The sequence below is a fragment of the Vulpes vulpes genome, chromosome 15 (genome assembly GCF_048418805.1).
Source record: "Vulpes vulpes isolate BD-2025 chromosome 15, VulVul3, whole genome shotgun sequence".
Classification (NCBI taxonomy): Eukaryota; Metazoa; Chordata; class Mammalia; order Carnivora; family Canidae; genus Vulpes; species Vulpes vulpes.
The window spans coordinates 57,300,714-57,321,640 of record NC_132794.1 but is presented as its reverse complement, the minus strand read 5'-3'; the positions used below and the strand labels follow the sequence as shown (position 1 = coordinate 57,321,640).

Below are 20,927 nucleotides of genomic sequence, written 5' to 3'. Positions count from 1 at the left end.
AATGATTTCTATTTCACGGTAAAGACCTTTTAATATAAAAACATGTATGTTGTACAGTAAGATATCAGGACATTAATGTTCACTTGTTTGTGTTTAAACACAAAAGGTTCAACTTCTTTATGTAAGTATGTCCACATCAGTACTAGGATGTATTTGCAGCAACCACTGTCACTGCTAGTCATGCACAAAGGCACACCAGAGGTACTCAAAGCAAGAGCTATGTCCCTGGGTTTTCATGTAGGTAGTCTTTTTTTTTTTTTTTTTGTAGGTAGTCTTTTTGAGTGCCTGGAGGGACTGAGAGTGGGGAAAGGGTGGGAGGCAATGGATTACAGTTGTCTCTTACAAGAGAATTTTCTGAATTTTCACCAAGTCCAGGAATAACAAGCAGTGATGAGACAACATGAGCTCCATCCTTTTGCTTGTCAGAAGGCAAAGTGGTGATATTGCTTTGTCTCACTATTCCTAGATATTCCTTTGCTTTGGAAATGGAAGGCAGCCTGAGAAGTCACACAAAAGGGCCAGCCTTCTTTTGCAGCACATCCCAAAGTTGGCAATAATGCTGAATCTCCCATATAATTTTCATTATAAAGGGAGATCTTATATAGATAATAATAGGGAATATACATTTTATAACTAGAAAATACAGCACTTCAACTGTGGCTATTTGCTGAGAACCGTAATTTTCATAAAATTCACCTTTGTATTCTCCTCATGTGATGGTATGCATTACACAGAAAGCTCACCTATAAATATGAAACACAAAGGTCTGTTCTTAACCCTGCACTAAGAGTGTATTTATAACACAAAACTGTCTACAGAAACATAATAAGATTTCTACCTACCAACTTTAAATAGAGAGCTACACATGAAGAATACATTCCCAATGAACCATCAAGTCCTACCCATTTTTACTTCCCAAAAAACTCATTCATCTGTTTTCTTCTGTTTCTAACACCATTACTGTTGTTCAAGCTATGATCAAGCTGGCATCGAATATCACATTAGCTTCTCAACTGGTCTCCCTAGATCAGTTGTCTTATACTCCTCATCCCTCACTCCCACTCCCTGATCTGTTAGCCTCACCTGACACACCCACCCCATTTTAGTCACACCAGCCCTCATTCTTCTCTTGTGCTTGCCACACACTTCCTTCTACCAGAGGCCTTCTCTAGAAACACTTTTTGTCCATCATTTTTTATTCATTTTGTTAAGATTTTTTTATTTATTCATTTGGGAGAGTGAAAGAGCAAGAACACCAGCAATAGGGAGGGTCAGAGGGAGAGGGAGATGCAGGCCCCTCATTGAGCAGGGTGCCTAACTCAGGGCTCAATCCCAGGACCCTGGGGTCATGACCTGAACGGAAGGCAGACTCTTAATTGACTAAGCCAATCAGGTGCCCCTGGCTACTCATTTTTAAGACTGCCGCTCCATTTCCCCCAAGACCTCCCATTATATACTCTTATATTAATATGGCATGATTATTTGATTAATGCCTACCTCCCCCTACTCCCACTAGCCTGCATCGTGAGGGCAAAGACCACAGTTGTTTTGCTTACTCTTGTATTCTCAAGCCTGGTATAGTATCAGAATCTATTGTTTGCCCCCCCAAATATTTACTGAATAAAGTTTTGGGGATACTTTTAAAGGAAAATGCTCATTGAGGTGAATGAATTAAAATTACTTTCCATCACCATTAATAGCGTAAACTGCTCTTTCATGGTGGTAATGATGGAGTTGCACTATTCCACCTGCATGCTGAAGCCCATGTAAAACATTTAAGTTTTAAGTGATATGTTAGCTGTAATCCAGACTCCTTAAATACAGTTTTTGAACACATAATAAATGATGGGTATCTGGCTTTAGAGGCTATAATCCCATCAACAACTATACTTTATTAGAAGTATACATTAGTCAAGTTAATAGATCATAATTACTTAAGAAACAGGTAAAGAGCTCATTAGAATGACTGCTACTAAAAAAAGTATATGTTTCTTCATCACAGTAGAATTTTGTTGTAATGATATACTCCAAGCTTGAAACTGAAAAAATGGCTTTTGCCTAGGCTGGCTGTCTGTCTTTGGAGACATATATTTTGAAAAAATGCACTAAGCTGGCAAATAAAAATAATGAATGAAGCATAAGGAGAGTAAAATAGTCCTCCAAAATATAACAAGGAACTATATACAACCTCTATCTGTTCTTCTCTTACTATCTTCTGAGACTGTATACATTACAGTGGTGTTTCTCTGCCTGAAGGAGCTGCTACTACCCTTGTTCTCTTTCCTCACATCATCTTTCACTGGCACTCTTCCCCCAAATTTTACCCAAAAAGAGGCATGCTATCAATAAATATCACTGTTCTTCTGGTCTCAACAAACAGCATCTGAGGTTGGAGGAGTTGCAACTGGGGTTGGGGAGTTGGCAAAATATGTCCAGACACCAGAACTCAAAGCTTCCCCATACAAGAAGCAGGCCATGGTTTTTCCAATAAGAAAATATAAACCATCAATTTATACACATCTAGCGTAGTGTATGCGTTAATAAGGGTCTCACTGCAGTTTAAAAAAAAAGATCACTAGACTCTACCAGAGAGCAGCAAGGCAGTGAGGGATCCACTCTCAGTTCTTTCCCTGCTGTAGTAACTGAGCCAAGTCACCTAACAGGTGCTAGACAAATGTTTCTCAACCGAGGTGCTCCCTTAGGGGACAACTGGCAACGTCTGGAAAACATTCTTGGTTGTCATGACTAATGAGAGGAAGTATTAAGTTTTTCATCTTCTGTATTTTATGACACTTTGCCATCTTGGGGGCCTTGTTAATGCAAAAAACTCTCTCTCCCTACCCCTGCCCAACAGCGTGCTCTACATATGAAAACCAACCAATCCAGAGCTCATACCCCAAACCAGCTCCTTTACTGCTCTCAGTCCAAGTCAATATTCCACCCCCTGCCCCATCCTGCTGCCATAAAACACCCAGAACCAGGTAACTGGACAACTGGAGACTACTCCTATGGCCAAAGCCCACTGAAATTACTAAGTATCCAATCCTAAACTTGCTCAAACTTGCCAACCCTATCTCATCCGTTCCTTCTCTTGGAAACCATAAAAAAGGTTGTGGGCTAAACTCACTTCTTCCTGCTTGCTTCTGCTTCCTGACCAAGACAGGTACTTTTTCCTCTGTGGCCCTGTATGCTTCCTGCTCTTGGGAACTGTATATAATAAACTCTTTCTCCATGTTTGTAATCTTACCACAGCTAATTAAAACAAAATTCCAGGTACACTTTTAAACAGGGAGATGTGCTATTGGTACATAGTGAGTAGAGACCAAGATGCTACTTAAAACACACAGGAGATAACCCCTAAACAAAGAATTATCAAGCCCCAAATGTCAACAGTGTTAAGGGTAAGATACTCTGGGCTAGATGACCTCTTAAGTGCCTGCCAGTTCTACAGCCACTTGATTCAAACAGGTCTGAACTGCCTGTAGAAGATATTGCTGTGGCATGATCAAAACAGTACAGTTATCCTGAACTATCCCCCAGACTTAAAAGTACTGCAAACTTTTCCTTGTGATAACAATTATAGTTAAGGGTTTTGATCTATGGTATAGATACATTATCCAAGTGCTGAAGTAGTGCTGAGAAAAGGAGTATCATTCATAACAAAAATTCAAAAACATTCCAGCAGGAAATAAATGTGTTGTAGTAACAAGAACAATTTTATAAAACAAACTCTATCTCAATTCTTAAAAGGCACTAAAAATCAATGTCTCAGCATAAAGAAACATTTGTAAAAAGAAGAAGCCTAGCAAATAACCCTTACATTTAGGTTAAGTAGCCGTAACCTTTTGGGTTCTCTCCTCAATCACTACCCACCCCCGCCCCCCACCATATATACCAGGGAATAACAATTCAGGCCACGTGGGCTTTACCTTAGCTTTGTGTAATTTATAAGACAAATAACACCCACTCTGCAAATTAAAACATATATACATATATCCAGGTCTGCTCCACATGTACTACAGTATTGTGGAATCTAGTTAGATCTAGTCTACTAATGACTAGAAACATTCCATTTGGTCAGTATGTTTCAGAGAGGTAACAGGTAAGGTCACAAAGAACCTTCTAGAGACACTCTACACAGTACAAAAGTATAGAAGTTCTGAAGAGGCACAGAGGTTGACATACATCAAAGAGCTAATCACCTGCTTCATGACACCAAAAATGTTCCTGCCTGCCCAGAGAGAAAACATTTCTTACAGGACAGAAGATTTCAGAAGTTTGAAAATAAGGGTGTTAGTGAAAATAGTTCAGAATAGGCATATCAGTGGAGGCCTGGAGGCAGAAGTGGGGGAACTGAGAAGAGGCAGAAAGTTCATTTGGATAGAGAGAGACGCAGGGGGCGGGGAGTGCCAGAGGAGTCAGGAGAAGCTAACTGCTCAAAAGGAAGTTATTTAGTTTGAAACGGTTTGAAACGTACTTCATTACCACCTACCTCAGGGTCAAGATCATCCAGAACAGTTTCCAGTTGTTTCAGCTCTGTTTCTGATAGATTCCCGAGGAGCTCATCTTCATCGAGGTCCTTGTACTTTTCTAGGTCCTTCCGGAATGGTAGTGCCATGATTTGCAGTACAGGAAGTCACTTAATTTTTTGCTGTTCAGTACAGGCAAGAGTGATTTCTACTTTTTCTTAAAGCTATAGAGAGAACAAACACATTTCAAATATTAAGTCATCTCCACCTACTTAGATCTATCATTAGGTGGAATGAAATGTAATTTCCACCTGTCATATATTCTTTGTCCATCTATCACATACTACCCTCCTCTATGGATCATTCAATATCCTTACCTTTTATTTTTCATCGGTGAAAAAATCAACTGGGAAAATACGCGGAGGAGAGAATATAAAATTCCAATCTATGAAAACAGCCATTTGGTAGAATTTAGAATTTCTAGTAACTGAGTTTTAGGAGGAAAGAACTCATCATGTGTGCCAAAATAAAAATTTTCCCTTCAATGACTTTCAAATTATTGCTACCAGAGTACATTGCTTAAGCAGCACGTTTAAGACACATTTTTTTTTTTTTTGCTGTAAATTGTGTAGGAGAACATTATTTTCAGACTCAATATTAATAAGGGGGATATCAACACATTCTGCTAGTGAGGAGTGGACGGTTGGCACAGGGGAAAAAACTGGTTTTGAAAATGTACACCAAAAAATTCTTTTCCGAAAAGGTGCTTTTAAGGGAAAAAGTAGAGCTTTTTGAAAATGTTTCCATAAAATACTCCAAACCATGCAGAGATATGTTACCCACTGACTGGCAAGGGTGGTCACAAGCATCTCACTATAGGAAAGGACCTTTACCATTTTTTCTTTTTTTAAGGATTTTATTTACTTATTCATGAGAGACACAGGCAGAGGGAGAAGCAGGCTCACCTGATACAGGACTCAATCCCAGGACCCCAGGATCAGGACCAGAGCTGAAGGCAGACGCTCAACTACTGAGCAACCCAGGCATCCCTACCAGGACCTTTGCCATTTCCTCACTGTGTTAATCTTTCCTAAATGGGCTCTTTCCAGGTAGAGCAGAACTGTTCCATAAGGAAAAGATAGTTCAAATAAATCCCACAAAATGTGCAAAATAAAAATAAAGTATTTCTGTAAGTTTTAGCCATAAATGTGGATCATTTGTTTCATAAAATGTTCCTATGAACCCTCTTGCACTGTTGGTGGGAATGTGAACTGGTGCAGCCACTCTGGAAAACTGTGTGGAGGTTCCTCAAAGAGTTAAAAATAGATCTGCCCTACGACCCAGCAATTGCACTGCTGGGAATTTACCCCAAAGATACAGACGCAATGAAACGCTGGGACACCTGAACCCCGATGTTTATAGCAGCAATGTCCACAATAGCCAAACTGTGGAAGGAGCCTCGGTGTCCATCGAAAGATGAATGGATAAAGAAGATGTGGTCTCTGTACACAATGGAATATTACTCAGCCATTAGAAACGACAAATACCCATCATTTGCTTTGACATGGATGGAACTGGAGGGTATTATGCTGAGTGAAATAAGTCAATCAGAGAAGGACAAACATTATATGGTCTCATTCATTTGGGGAATATAAAAAATAGTAAAAGGGAATAAAGGGGGAAAGGAGAAAAAATAAGTGGGAAATATCAGAAAGGGAGACAGAACATGGAAGACTCCGAACTCTGGGAAATGAACTAGGGATGGTGGAAGGGGAGGGAGGCGGGGGGTGGGGGTGACTGGGTGGTGGGAACTGAGGTGGGCACTTGATGGGATGAGCACTGGGTGTTATTCTGTATGTTGGCAAATTGAACACCAATAAAAAATAAATTTATTTAAAAAATAAAAAAATAAAATGTTCTTATGTGAATTAGAAATAATCCTTGACTTAGTGATTTGACTCAATTTTTCTCTGTAAAACACCCAGTACTTCAAAGTCTGGATATATATTTCCTTTAATACTCTTTCTCCCAAGTTTTTCCAACCTAATATTTAAACAAATATATTTTCCTCCTCAAACCAGTAACGGTTTATGGATCCTTTTACGTGTTTTCATCTCCTAAGAAGAAAGGAAGGTTCACCACAAGGATTTGTCAGCTAGTGACCTAGCAGCCACCTGGGTCCAATAACAAGCAAATTAACAGAACTGTGCTGATGCAGATGTTAAACTGCAGGCAAAATAATTAATTAATTAATTAATTAATTAAATAAACAAACAAAATAAAATAAACTGCAGGCATTTTGTGTAACTGCCCAAGACAGGTCTAGCTTACTCATCTGGTTTAGCAATTACCCTGATTTTCTAATGGGTATTTTTTTTTTAACAAATTATTATCATTGTTGTCATTACTAAGTTTGGTAAATCTCCCCTTCATACTTCCAACTTTAAGATACTAAGCTTATTAAGTATCTTGAAAGTATACTTTCTCAGTTAAAAATAACACACTCTGAAGATTCAACAGAAGGGGTAAGCATTTTCAAATACATGAACCATCAAATGCAATTTTAAAGAAGGTGGCAGGCAATTTTGGGGGAAAGAAATAAAAAATAAGAACATTTGGAAGAGATACCCCCTTCATAAAAATATTAATGATATGGTATTTGAGACAGATAAGGGTAAGAAATTGATAAAAAGTATATGAACACACACCAAGAGTAATTATTTAGCTTATGCTATTTTTAAATGCTTAGACAGGAGATCCCTGGGTGGCGCAGCGGTTTGGCGCCTGCCTTTGGCCCAGGGCGCGATACTGGAGACCCAGGATCGAATTCCACATCGGGCTCCCAGTGCATGGAGCCTGCTTCTCCCTCTGCCTATGTCTCTCTCTCTCTCTCTCTCTCTCTCTCTGTGACTATCATAAATAAAAAAATAAAATAAAATAAATGCTTAGACAATCATTTTTTTTAAATGCAGTTTGAGAGAATTTCTTTTTGAGGTTTACAGTATATAATAAAGCCAATTTCTCAGTCAATAAATATTTCAAAAAATATTATTTTGAGCATCTCTTCCCCTTTACTATCAAAAGTGTTCCAGTATGGGCCATAAATTCAACAGTCATCTTACTAATAAGGTACTATAACGGACAATATAATATGAGAGGGGCACCTGGGTGGCTCAGTCAGTGAAGTGTCTACCTTCGGCTCAAGTCATGATCCTGGGGTCCTGGGATCAAGCCTCACTTTAGGCTCCCGGATCAGCAGGGAATCTGCCTCTCCCTCTTCCTCTCTGCCCCTGCTCCTGTGTTCTTTCTCTCTCTCTCTCTCTTGCTTAGTCTCTCAAATAAGTAAATAAAATCTTAAAAAAAAAAAAAAGAAAAATCAGCCATTAGAAATGACAAATACCCACCATTTGCTTCAACGTGGATGGAACTGGAGGGTATTATGCTGAGTGAAATAAGTCAATTGGAGAAGGACAAACATTATATATGGTCTCATTCATTTGGGGAATATAAAAAATAGTGAAAGGGAATAAAGGGGAAAGGAGAGAAAATAAGTGGGAAATATCAGAGAGGGAGACAGAACATGAGAGACTCCTAACTCTGGGGAAGGAACAAGGGGTAGTGGAAAGGGAGGTGGGCAGGGGGTTGGGGTGACTGGGTGATGGGCACGGATCGGGGCACTTGACGGGATGAGCACTGGGTGATATGCTATACGTCGGCAAATTGAACTCCAATTAAAATAATAATAATAATAAAAGGAATGGGATATTAGAGGCGAAGGCAATGTTTTATCACCCAGGTTCTACAGGTTTAGAACACAACAGTCCTTGGAATGGGTAAATAGCTTACTCCAACAGACTGCTCTTTATCTCAGAGTAAACTCTGTCACACAAATCATGTTTATAGTATGGCTTAAAGAATAATAAAATGAACCCTCACAAATGTACTGCCCTGCTTCAGAAAGAGAACATTACAATGACTCACACTTTCCCCCAAAGAAGTAGCTACTGCACCGCATTTTGAATTAACCATTCTCTTTCTTTCCTCTACAATTTTACACTACATGTACATATCTGTTAACAGGTAAGGTTTGTTTTTTTTTAGCACTGTATACCAACGGACTCCATGTAGCATGTATCTTTTGGTGACTTGCTTTTTTCACTCAACCTTGTTTTGAGTTCATGCTTAGAGCTGTACTTCTTTCATTTTCATTTTTGCATAGTATTTCATGGTATAAATGAACATTTGACTGAACTTGTAGTCTCTCCCCTCTATTTTTCTGCTATAAACAATCTTGTTATCTATTTCTTGGTATACATGTACAAGAGTTTCTCCAAGTTATTGAAACCTAGGAATGGAATTGCTAGGGAAACAATATGGAATACTCAACTTTACTAGGTATGTTTATTTTTGAAGTGGTTGTATCAATTTATATTCCTAGAAGATTCAGTACATGACGATTCATTGTTGCTCATCCTTGCTAACAGGTTAGCTATTAGCTAAATGTTGGTCTTAATGGTTTTCTTACTTATTTTGCCATTATCCTTACATATACCTCCATTAAAACCACAAATTACACCTAAGTATCTTCAAAACTTAAGGGTATAACTGATATTTATCAACATACTATGGTAAGAGATTGTTTCCCAAAGAAGCGGATAGAATACAGTACGACTGAATGATGGCATTGTAATTAAAACAGGTAGTAAGCATGCAGATGTAAGAAAATGGGGGTCATCAAGCAAGATCTGGCCATGTTCATTAAACACAAGGGAGGCATGGTGTCCTGACCAGCAGATGTGACTGGCTGGCTCCCATCGAATTACAGTCCTGGTATGGAGAAAAAGCATCAGGCCACCAAAGCCTAATGTCATTCAACACTTACATCACCCAATTACTTCCCTTTATTCTTCTCCATGCTCACCAAGTAATCTCATTAAAACTTGGCTATTTGCATAGTTTTCCTCACTGTAAATTAATAAACTGATATTTTGGCTTATGTACCACTCTTTTATGAATGTGGTTAGTATGGGCCACTTTTTAAGAGATTAGGCATCTGCTGGTAGATTGAGATCAGGTCTCTACAAAGGCAAAGCTGAGGACCACCATGTGAAATCCTAAGCATAGATTGGCTGGCTGGCCACTCCTAAAGATACCTATCTCGTGTCAAACCAACAATAACATCATATTAGAATTCATCATTCATTTGTCTTCCTTGCTAGATAGACTCTGAGAGCCCCTGAAGAGCAGACATTCCCTCCTATACCTCATTCCTTACTGGGTTGCCATCACCAGGCACATTGTACCTGGTGGTAGGTAGTTGAGCCAAATGTGATTGTATTGGATCATATATCAGTCTTCCCTTTTTTGGTAGTTCCCTCTTCCTCCCCCAGATATATCTAGTGTCCGTCTTGCTCCCTACCTCTATTCCCCTTATCACAATTTAAAAAGCACTGATAATTAGTCTTTGATAATTAATGTAATTAATCCTGTACGTTTTTTACATCACTCACCTCTCTTCCCTCACTGTCAACCCATTTTGGCTTGATATTCAGTTCTCCAATGTCTAATCTTCTCCAGTTAAAACAAAACACATCTGATGGTCAGTCACCAGAGCTCTGGAGTTAAACATAAACCCTAATGAAAAATTGATTTTCTTTTGGGTAAAGAAATGAGTTTCCTCCTCAGGAAGCACCACGCCTCACTCTTCAGATGTACTAGGCTCAAGACTGTGTGTCTTTTCCTCAATGGCTTCTCCTAGGACCCTTGGGTACTGAACCAAGCTGATATACCAGTTTAGAAATTTTCTCTCGAGATCTTGGATGAGTATTTGTTTTCCAACATATTTGCTGTTCATTCAACAATTTTGAAGGAATTGACTTGTTCCAAACAACACGCATATACTGTATACAACAGACCAGTTCCTTGCTCTAACTTATTTTGAAAGTGGCATACAGACAAAAAACAACAAAAGAACAAGATAATGTCAGATAGCAATAAATATTATAAAGAAAAAACCCAGGACAATGCTATGGGGAGATGAGTGTCAAGAAGGTTACTTTAAGTGATTCAGAAAGACTGTTCTGAAAGGTGACTTTTGAGCTAGGACCAAAAGGTCCCTAGCAGCTCTCCCAGTCTAGAACTCTGCTATCTAGGTGAGAAACAATGGTTGTAGGATTGTAGCAGTGGAGATGCAAAGAAGTGGATACATGTGTGGCATAATTTGGAAGCAAAACTAAAAGGACTTGTTCACAGATTAGTTTTAAGGGGTAAGGACAAGAGATACACTAAGGGACGACTCCAATGTTAGTTTCAGTTAATATTTAGTTTTATCTTTTTGTTCCATACCTATTTTTTTCTGAATAGTTTAATATGGCCGAGGGCACCTCTATTTCTCAGTCTGTTTCTTTTTTTTCTTTTTTTTTTATTTTATTTATGATAGGCACACAGTGAGAGAGAGAGAGAGGCAGAGACATAGGCAGAGGGAGAAGCAGGCTCCATGCACCGGGAGCCTGACGTGGGATTCGATCCCGAGTCTCCAGGATCGCGCCCTGGGCCAAAGGCAGGCACCAAACCGCTGCGCCACCCAGGGATCCCCTCTCAGTCTGTTTCTTAAAAGAAGTTTCTTGGTTATTCTTTTTTTTTTTAAAGATTTATTTGAGACAGAGGGAGAGAGGGCACACACAGGCAGAAGAGGCAGAGGTAGAGGAAGAGAGAATCCAAAGCAGACTCCATGCTCAGCACAGAGCCTGATGAGGGGCTCAATCTCATGACCCTGAGATCACTACCTGAGTCAAAACCAAGAGTTGGATGGTTAACCGACTATAACACCCAGATGCCCCTCTTGGTTAATATTTTCATAATGATTTTGAGATCCACACTGTGAACTATTTTTTTTTTTTTACTGTGAACTATTCTAATGTGACTATTGAACGAATTTTTGAACAATTTTTGGACAAATTTTTGAATAATAATAAGCAATGAACTAATCAAATAAAGTAAATAAACCAACTGCAAATTACTAATTACAACAATGGCTGGCTATGGCCTTTAATATATTCGTATGCTAAACTAAAGCACGTGTCTTTGTTTTTTGTTTTTTTAAAAAATTTTTTATTTATTCATGAGAGAAACAGAGAGAGAGAGAGAGGCACAGGCAGAGGGAGAAGCAGGCCCCACGCAGGGAGCCTGATGCGGGACTCAATCCAGGGACTCCAGGACCACGCCCTGGGCCAAAGGCAAGGGCTAAACCGCTAAGCCACCCAGGGATCCCACGTGTCTTTGTTAATACCATTTCTGGTATTATCTTTTACAAAGCGCTAAATCTAAAAAGTGAAACCAGAAAATAATTTGTCATGATTTAAAAAAAAAATACTACACAATCACTAACTTATTTTCTTTCCAATATTTTCCAGACTTAGAGTCAAACTGCTTAAAGAGATGGTCATGAATCTGGCACCCAGTGATCATAGTGATTTTAAGATCTACACAGCTACCCTTCAACTTAGTCCCTGAATTCCTTGACTTTCTCTCTTCTGATAGTCCAGTCCTCCGCCCTACCTCAGACCTACCTTCCCATGGTGGTAACCTAGTCTTTATCATTATCAATAATTGTACCACTCCACTACTCTCAACAACTTTGATCCTCTGTCTCTGAAGTCCTCTGTCAAAACCTCGACCCTGGTTAAAACTTTCTTCCTATTCCTCCCCTGCACCAGGATGACAGATCAAGTGGGAGAAAAACACACATACTGAATGGCCGTAAAATTGATTACCCTTAATATCCAAGAGTGCTGCCTCGTAATCCTATGGCATGTCCCTAGCTCAGTCACTCTCCCCCTCACTCTCTTATATAACTATTTTGCCTCTTCTTCTTCCTCAAACCCTTAATATTTCTTACTGCTCAAAGACCTAATCTTAATATTTTACTGAGATTATAGACACAATCATAAAAGGACATCTAAGTTGCCACTGATACACCTACCAGCCTACAGGTATACATCTATACCCGTATACTCTACCTTCCTTTTTGCTGCCCCCCCCCCTTTTTTAAGATTTATTTGAGAGAGAGAGAGAGACAGAAAGAACATGGGGATGGGAAGGGAGAGGGAGAAGCAGACTCCTCACCAACCAGGGAACCAGATGTGGGGCTCGATCCCAGGACCCTGGAACCATGACCTGAGCTGAAGATAGATGTCTAACCAAATGAGCCACCCAGGTGGACTTTTGTTTCTATAGATGAACTGTTTATACTCTTACCTAAAGCCAGTCTCACCTCTTGTGACCACATCCCACCCTTTCTCCTTTATACATGACTACTCCAGTAACTGTGACCTTTCTTTACCGGATCATGCCCATGAGCATACAGACTGTAATATATCCCCCAAATTAAAAACAACCTTTCCTTTGACTTCATATCCACCTCCAGATACTGCCTTACTTCTTGGTTCCTCTTTATAGAAAACTCCTTGGGGCACCTCGGTGGCTCAATCAGTTAAGCATCTGCCTTCAGCTCATGGTCCCAGAGTTCTGAGACTGAGCTCTGCACTGAGCTCCCTGCTCAGCAGGAAATCTGCTTCTCCCTCTGTCTCTCCCCTCACTTCTGCTTTCTCTAATAAATAAAATCTTAAAAAGAAAAAAAATTCCGTGAAAGAAAAATTCAGTATCCCTAGTCCTCTCCCTCTTATTCTCTCAAAACTTCTCCAACCTAGCTTTTGTCCTCAACACTCACTCCACCCAAACTGATCTGGCTAGCAATCATCTGCACAATTCCAAATCCAACAGTCCATTCTTATCCCTCATCTTATGAGCCCTATCAGCATCTGACAACAGATCACTCCTTTCATCCTCAGTCAGTCTTGGGGATGCTGTTTTCTCTTGGTCGCCCTTTACCTCTTTGGCTGTCCCATCTCATTCTCCTCTACTGGTTCCTCCTCATTTTCCTCATCTGTAAGTGTTGGAGTATCCCCAGGACTGAATTCTTCAGACAGCTTCTTTCTACACTCACTACCCAGGTGACTTCATTATTGATAGTTCTTGAATTAATATCTTCAATCTGGACCTCTTCTGAATGCCAGACTTAGAAATACTCCTAATTTTCTTCCCTGTACCTGCTCTTACTATATTTTTCACTGTTTAATAAATAAACTCCATTCTTTTAGTTGGTTGGGCCAAAAATCTTAGTGTTCACTTTGACTACTCTCACATGCCACATCTAATTCATCAAGCAAATCTTGTTGGCTCTAACTTTAAAACATCATGTCATACTACCTCCACTGCTTCGACCAAGGTTCAAGTCATCATCATTGCTTACATGCCTCCTAACTGGGGACCACAATCCCACTCTAACACCCATACAGTCTACATAGACTAGTCTATCTTCTGCAAAGGTGCAGAACAATCTTGTTCTTTTTAACTGAAGTTTTTATTGAGATAATTATATATTCATATGTAAGAAATAATACAGAGGGATCCCTTGTATACTCTGTCCACCTTCCCTCAGTGGTAACATTTTGCAAAACTATAGTATACCACAATGAGCAAACTGATGTTTATATATAGTCTGCTGATCTTATTCTGATGTCCCCAGTTTTACTGGTACTCATGGCGGTGAGGGTGCATATACAATTTTATCACCCCATAGGTTTGTATACCCACCACCACAGTCAAGATACAAGGAGTCCTCGTGTTGCCGTTTTATAACCACACCTGCCTCCTTCTCTAACCCCTGACCAACTATTGATCAGTCCTCTTTTTTTTTTTAACTTTATTTATTTATTCATGAGAGACAGAGAAAGAGAGAGGCAGAGACACAGGCAGAGGGAGAAGTAGGCTCCATGCAGGGAGTCCGATGCGTGACTCGATCCCCAGACTTCAGGATCACACCCTGGGCTGAAGGCAGGCGCTAAACCACTGAGCCACCCAGGGATCCCCTGCCCTCTATTTCTAAAATTTTGTTGTTTCAAAATTGTCATATACATAGAATCATACAATATGCAACCATCAAAAACTGACATATCATTAAACATAAATCTCTAGAGATTCATCCAAGTTGCGGCATCAGTAGTTTATTCTTTTTTATTGTACTCCACGGTATGTATGTACTGCAGTAAAACCATTCAGACGTCAAAAAGTGTTGGGAATGAATTCCAGCTCTTGACTATTAAAAATAAAGCATCAGTGAACAATCATGTACAGGTTTCTGTGTGAACATAACTAGTCAGACTGCATTAACTCCACGTTCACAATCTTCTACGGGCATCTCATCTCAATCAGAATAAAAGCCAAATGGTCCACAAAGCCCTACATGATCTCCCTGCAAGCCCCAACTCATTTCTAACCTTTCTACCCTTGCTCAAAGCATTTGATATTCTTGCTCTTCCTCCAATAAATTGGGCACACGCTTGCCTTAGGGCCTTTGCCCTTAATGTTCCTCTGCCTGGCACACTCTTCCCTAACACAGCTAAATAACTTGCTCTCTCACTTCCTTAAGGTCTCTGCTTAAATGACTACTGATTAGAGAAGACTTCTGTTTATTAAACATAAAACAAAAACACCACAGGTGCCCCTCCCCCAGTGCTGCTCTAGGCAATCTCTTCTTATCCCATATTTCCCTCTATATCATTATCTGACATTATGTATTTATTATCTGTATTCTGTCACTAAAATCTAAATTATATTCAAGCAAAGCCTTTGTTTTGTTCACTCCTGAATCCTCAACAGAGAATAGACTGTGGCACATGCTAAGTGCTAAAAAATAGCCAGTATAATTAATTTCAATGCTAATGGTAAACTTATAAGTCATATAAACTAACCTGGAATCATTCAAGATTATTGGAATACTAACCTCTTAATTTCATATGACAGTAACTTTGTTTTAGGATGATTCTTCCTAGATCAGTTCTTTTTTTTTTTTTTTTTTAAGATTTTGTTTATTTACTTATGAGAGACCAAGAGAGAGAGAGGGGCAGAGACACAGGCAGAGGGAGAAGCAGGCTCCACGCAGGGAGCCCGATGTGGGACTTGATCCCAGGTCTCCAGGATCATGCCCTGGGCTGATGGTGGCGCTAAACCGCTGAGCCACCTGGGGTGTCCCCAGATCAGATCTTTCTAAATTAGGAAGCTATTTAAGGAAAAAAAAAAATCAAGATATGCTTATTTCTTTTTTACACTAAGAATTGATAGGAAACTTAACCCTCAATTAATACAACTCATTCCATATTCTTTAAGTTTTTCATGTTAAGCTGGTAGGCTTAGGTTTGTTTTTTTCAAAATTTGCCCTCCTGTAAAAGTTTTATTTATTTAAGTAATTTCTACATCCAATGTGGGGCTCAAACTCATGACCTCAAGATCAAGAGTCCCACACTTCTCCAACTGAGCCAGCCAGATGCCCTCAAAATTTGCCTTTTAAAAAATAAATATATAAACCCAGTATGACTAATTATAAAATGATGACAATACCAAGTGGTGACAAGGGTGTGAAGCAACTGAAACTCTCATAAATTGCTAGTGGAATACAAAATGATTCAACACTTTTGAGAGGAGTTTGGCAGTATCTACTAGAAATAAACACACTTGTACCATAATAACACAGCAATTGCATATGCCCAAGAGATGTTAGTGTGTTAATAAGATGTACAAAAGTGTTTAATGGGGGGGAATCCCTGGGTGGCTCAGCAGTTTGGAGCCTGCCTTTGGCCCAGGGTGTGATCCTGGAGTCCAGGGATTGAGTCCCACGTCGGGCTCCCTGCATGGAGCCTGCTTCTCTCTCTCTCTCTCTCTTTGTCTCTCATGAATAAATGAATAAAACCTTTTTAAAAAATGTTTAATGGGGATATTCATAGTATCCCAAACTAGAAATGATGTAAATGTCCATTGCCAGGAGAATACACAAATGAATTATGGTATAGTCATAAAATAGAACACTCATAAATTTCTGGACATGTAAGAACATGAATGAACCTCACACATATTATGTTGAAAGGAATATAAAAAACTACACATGAAATACATACTATGTGCTTTTACGTATATGGAATTTAAAAACAGGCAAAACTAATCATGGGGATGGAAATCAGAATAGCTATTGAGGGGAACTGATTAAGCATGGAAATTTAGAGAACACTCTGAAGTCATAAAAATGTGTTATATCTTAAACTGGGTGATAATTACACAAGTATATACAATTTATTAAGCTGTCCACTTGAAATTTTCTTCCATTACTCTAAGTTATACCCCCCCCCCCAAATTAAATATACACTTGCTTTGTGCAAGTAATTACATGCATTTGATGTTGGGTACTAAAGTTCCCATAAACATAGAAAAGACTGATTTTTCTGTAGCCATGATAATAAGTAGTCATCAAAAAACCCTAAAACCAAAACCAAGGATTTGCCTTAGCAAGCCAATCAATCACTGTCAGCGTCTCACTTCTGAAGTCAGCCAATCAGGAATAGAATCACTCCAGTAAACTCCTCAGTGCCAACCAAACAGACTCACCCGAATAATCATGCTTCTACAGATGATGTCATTTTGGCCTTGGAAAAGTTTGCTAGTCCTAGAATTCCACATTTTCCAAAAACCCTATATAAAAAATTGTAGTCTCCTCTGCTTAGACTATACCTAGCAGCACAGCTTTCCCTTATCACAGTATTATTTAGCTTTGTCTTCTTGTTTCAGATACTGCTGATAGTCTCATTATCTTTTCCTGCTAAAGAAAAATTTTAACCATTACATACGTTAATTTTTAAATAAAAATATTTTAATGTTGATACACAGTAGATAATAGTAGGTAGGATCAAAATATCCCCCAAATATCCACCCAATAATTTGAACTGGATTATAGCTCACCACCCAATAATTTCATAAGTATCTGCTTCAATTTGCTTTGGTTAAAAAGAAATTCAAATCAACATTACATTTTCTTTTTTGTTTGAACCTGACTTCAGAATTAATCTGGAAACAATTTTAAAGGAAGTTAACTCCACTTGGAGATTTTAACATTTAAAACATCTAAAATGCTCTTTTATTTGATGCCAGGCCTGAGTTTCATCTCTGCTGGTTTGAGGAACATTCTCTTTGATGGAGAAGGCTGGAGTAAAAGAAAGTCATCTATTCATTCCTGGCATTATTAAAGGAGAGGCTGAGTATGACTATCTGTCAGGGACACTGTGCAGCAGCTTCCTCAACTACAAGGGAGTTTAAGAGTCTCAGAAGGTCATTTCCTTTTTATGAGTTTACGGTTCTAGATAACACTAATTATAACCAAAACATGTACTTTGTGTCCACTGCATCCAGAGCACTATCCACACTGTATTTACCCTGTAAAAAGTAAAAACTATTTTCTTAGTTATAACTAATAATTATATATAATATGTATTACTAATTATGTATAATATGTATTACTTTTATAGCAAATAAGACTTTTTCAAAGAGAAAAAATTGGAAGCTAAATCCATCCTTCTGTTTAGTACATGTTCTATGCAATGAAGCCTAAAAGACAGTATATTAAATAATTTTGTGGAGTTCCTGGGATGCTATGGTTGATCCAGTTGGGGGCACATCTGAATGAGGTAGCTGCTTTGCACACAGAAGTTTGAGAAACTGGTGGCTGATTATTCTGTGTAAAAATTCCATGGAAACGAAGCAACTCACATGAGATTAGTTTAGTAGCCCCATCTTTCCTGCCACTGCCACTGACGCCATCTCCAATTTTTAAAAATGAGATCTATAGATCCCAAAAGCATAAAGAAAGAAAATAAAATCTGAAGTCAGAAGGCAGCCCAGAAAAACGAAGAGATTTAATTGGAAGCAGGTCACTGAGAGCACCCTTGAAGTAGAAAGCAGCCAGATAATTTCTGTGACTACTACAAAAAAATACTTCACAGGTTGCTCATAGCACTTCCAAAACAATCTTTGGCCAAACTGCTGAGAGACTCTGTGGCTCCCACACACCCTACTTCCTTCTCTAGCTCAAAGCAACAAAGCAGCTCCCAGTCCTAGCCCACCTCCTTGCTTTTTCTTCTTCTTGCTGGTGTTGTGGCATCAGGGCAAGGTCAGAGAGGCGACCACTCTGTGCACACCACTGATGAATGCCAGAACAGTCACACCCTTAGCACACCCAGTTTCTCAGAAGCAAATGTTTTTCAGTCATTGCCTTCTCCTCCTCCTTTTTGGTTTGTTAAGTAGATTGGGTAGGCAAGGAAATGCTGAAGCTTTTCTAAAAACTGTTGCAAACTCAAAAAAATCTTAAAATAGAAATTACATCATATGAACATGTCTCTTGGGGGTAATAAGGTTGCAGAGCTCTTTATCTTTGCTAGTTAACCTAAAAGAGCCTTCTACCAGTCATACTGTGGACAAAACCAGATACGATATGAGGTAGCGTGGGGAAGCTTAACAGTACTCAGCCATCAATCAAACTGCTGAATCGATTCCAAGTATATAATGGAAAGACCAACATCAGGGCTTTCTTTCTTTTTCTCTCCCAAAGGAAGTATCGCTATGACTCATTCTTCCTCTAGCAAGAATTTTCTTAATCCACTAAGTTAGTAAGCATTGAACTATATACAAAATCTTAAACAAGGCGAGGTCTAAAAGAAATTATGCTGAGAGCAAGCTGAATTTCATGCAGTGAACAAAAGGTAAATGGTAAAATCTTTCCTCAGCTTCATCCCTTCTGAATTTCCTGGGCTCAGATCAAATTCTTTTTTCTTCATTCTGAAAAGTTCTCCCTTTTCAACCTTACCAATTGCTGCATCTTCAAATCAATATATTTGTATACATTCATGAAATCCTATTACATTTAACGTACTATCCTGGAGTAGGGTGAGCACTGAACTGGAGAGGTGGTATATGGGGGGAGAAAGGGACCATAGGAAAGGGAGGAAAAGAATGACAAAATTTCATAAAACAGTTTTTTTTTTTTCTCCCCACTTCACAAATGCTTCCCAAAGTGGAATTTAAGTCATCACAAGAATCAAAGATAGTACAAAGAGGGCACAGAGACTATAATATTCAAGTGTAGATTTAATGTTAAAAATCAGGACACACTTAATACTTTTTAATTTTCTTTTGATATACTGTTGCTCTCTCAATTTTCAAAAGTGGTGACCAGCAAAGTTGGGTATACAGCAAAAGTAAATCTGACTCCCCCTCAGACCTTCCTGCCACTTTGCTATCAGAGTACAGCCTCAGTGGCACACTGAAAAGAACCCATCACTGGAATGTCTCTTCTCTCTCTCCATTTCCCTTTTACATACATGAGTATGTAGAACCCTATCCTCTAGCAATGCTGCATATCAACAACTGTGCCACAGTAAAGATTAAGAAGCAAACTGCTATTAAACTGAAAACAGGTTTACTGTAGAAAAATATATTTCTAAGTGAGGAAACTATCTTGGGAGAAATCAACAAGATGTACCTAGATGAAGATATACATAATGGTTATTAGCAATGCCTGCACGCCTGCTAATGAACAGTTAATAAGGCGTTGAAATAATTTGTATGAAAGTTGACCCAGCATTCTAGAGACTATAAAAAGTTAAGGTAGGGCAGCCCCGGTGACACAGCGGTTTAGCACCTCCTGGAGCCTGGGGTATGATCCAGGGGACCCAGGATCGAGTCCCACGTCGGGCTCCCTGCATGAAGCCTGCTTCTTCCTCTGCCTGTGTCTCTGCCTCTCTCCCTCTCTATGAATAAATAAATAAAATCTTAAAAAAAAAAAAAAAAAGTTAAGGTTTTGGTAAAACATGGGAGGATAGGAGGAAGTGCTCCAAGGGGATTGCCACAACTAATTTAAACCACCAAAATAAACCCACAAGATGTGGGCAATGCCAGAATATTTTTTATATTAAGATATCCCAAATCAATGATTAAGAAAACACTAACGTGGGATCCCTAGGTGGTACAGCGGTTTAGCACCTGCCTCTGGCCCAGGGTGCGATCCTGGAGACCCGGGATCGAATCCCACGTCGGGCTCCCGGTGCATGGAGCCTGCTTCTCCCTCTGCCTGTGTCTCTGCCTCTCTCTCTCTCTCTCTCACTGTGTGCCTATCATAAATAAAAAAAATAAAAAAAATAAAGAAAAGAAAACACTAACGTAGACACTGTATAGAGTTACTACTGTCTTTTGTGTGTATTGTGTTATTTGTAGTTGTAAGATAATGCACTATCTTGACCAAAATGGCAAGCATTACAGTAGACAAATGCCTAAAAATAAAAAGTTCTTGGGTTGCCTGGGTGGCTTAGTCAGTTAAGCATCTGCCTTCAGCTCAGGTCATGATCCCAGGGTCCTAGAATTGAGTCCCACATTGGGCTCCCTGCTTAGGGGGAGTCTGCTCCTCCCTTTGGCCCCTCCCCCAGTTTGTGCTCCGCTCTCTCTCACCCACTCTCTCTCAAATAATAAATAAAATATTTATTTTTTTTTATTTTTTTATTTTTATTTTTTTTTTAAATAAAATAT

At 39.1% G+C, this 20,927-nt stretch overlaps 1 protein-coding gene across 2 annotated transcripts in view; it reads right to left on the bottom strand.

The window, feature by feature from the left end:
• The window catches only part of TMOD3 (tropomodulin 3), an 83,957-nt gene that overhangs the window by 45,179 nt on the left and 17,851 nt on the right, over positions 1–20,927 (bottom strand). Inside the window, exons 1-2 of one of the 2 annotated variants that reach the window (XM_072738552.1) lie at positions 20,355–20,515; positions 4,493–4,693 (exon numbers count right to left, since the gene is read on the bottom strand). In XM_072738552.1, the coding sequence (XP_072594653.1) occupies positions 4,493–4,618 (126 nt within the window). In that variant the 5' untranslated portion in view covers positions 4,619–4,693; positions 20,355–20,515. Of the gene's footprint in view, positions 1–4,492; positions 4,694–20,354; positions 20,516–20,927 lie in introns of those variants that run through there. The other variant, XM_025993247.2, reaches the window with a different exon arrangement.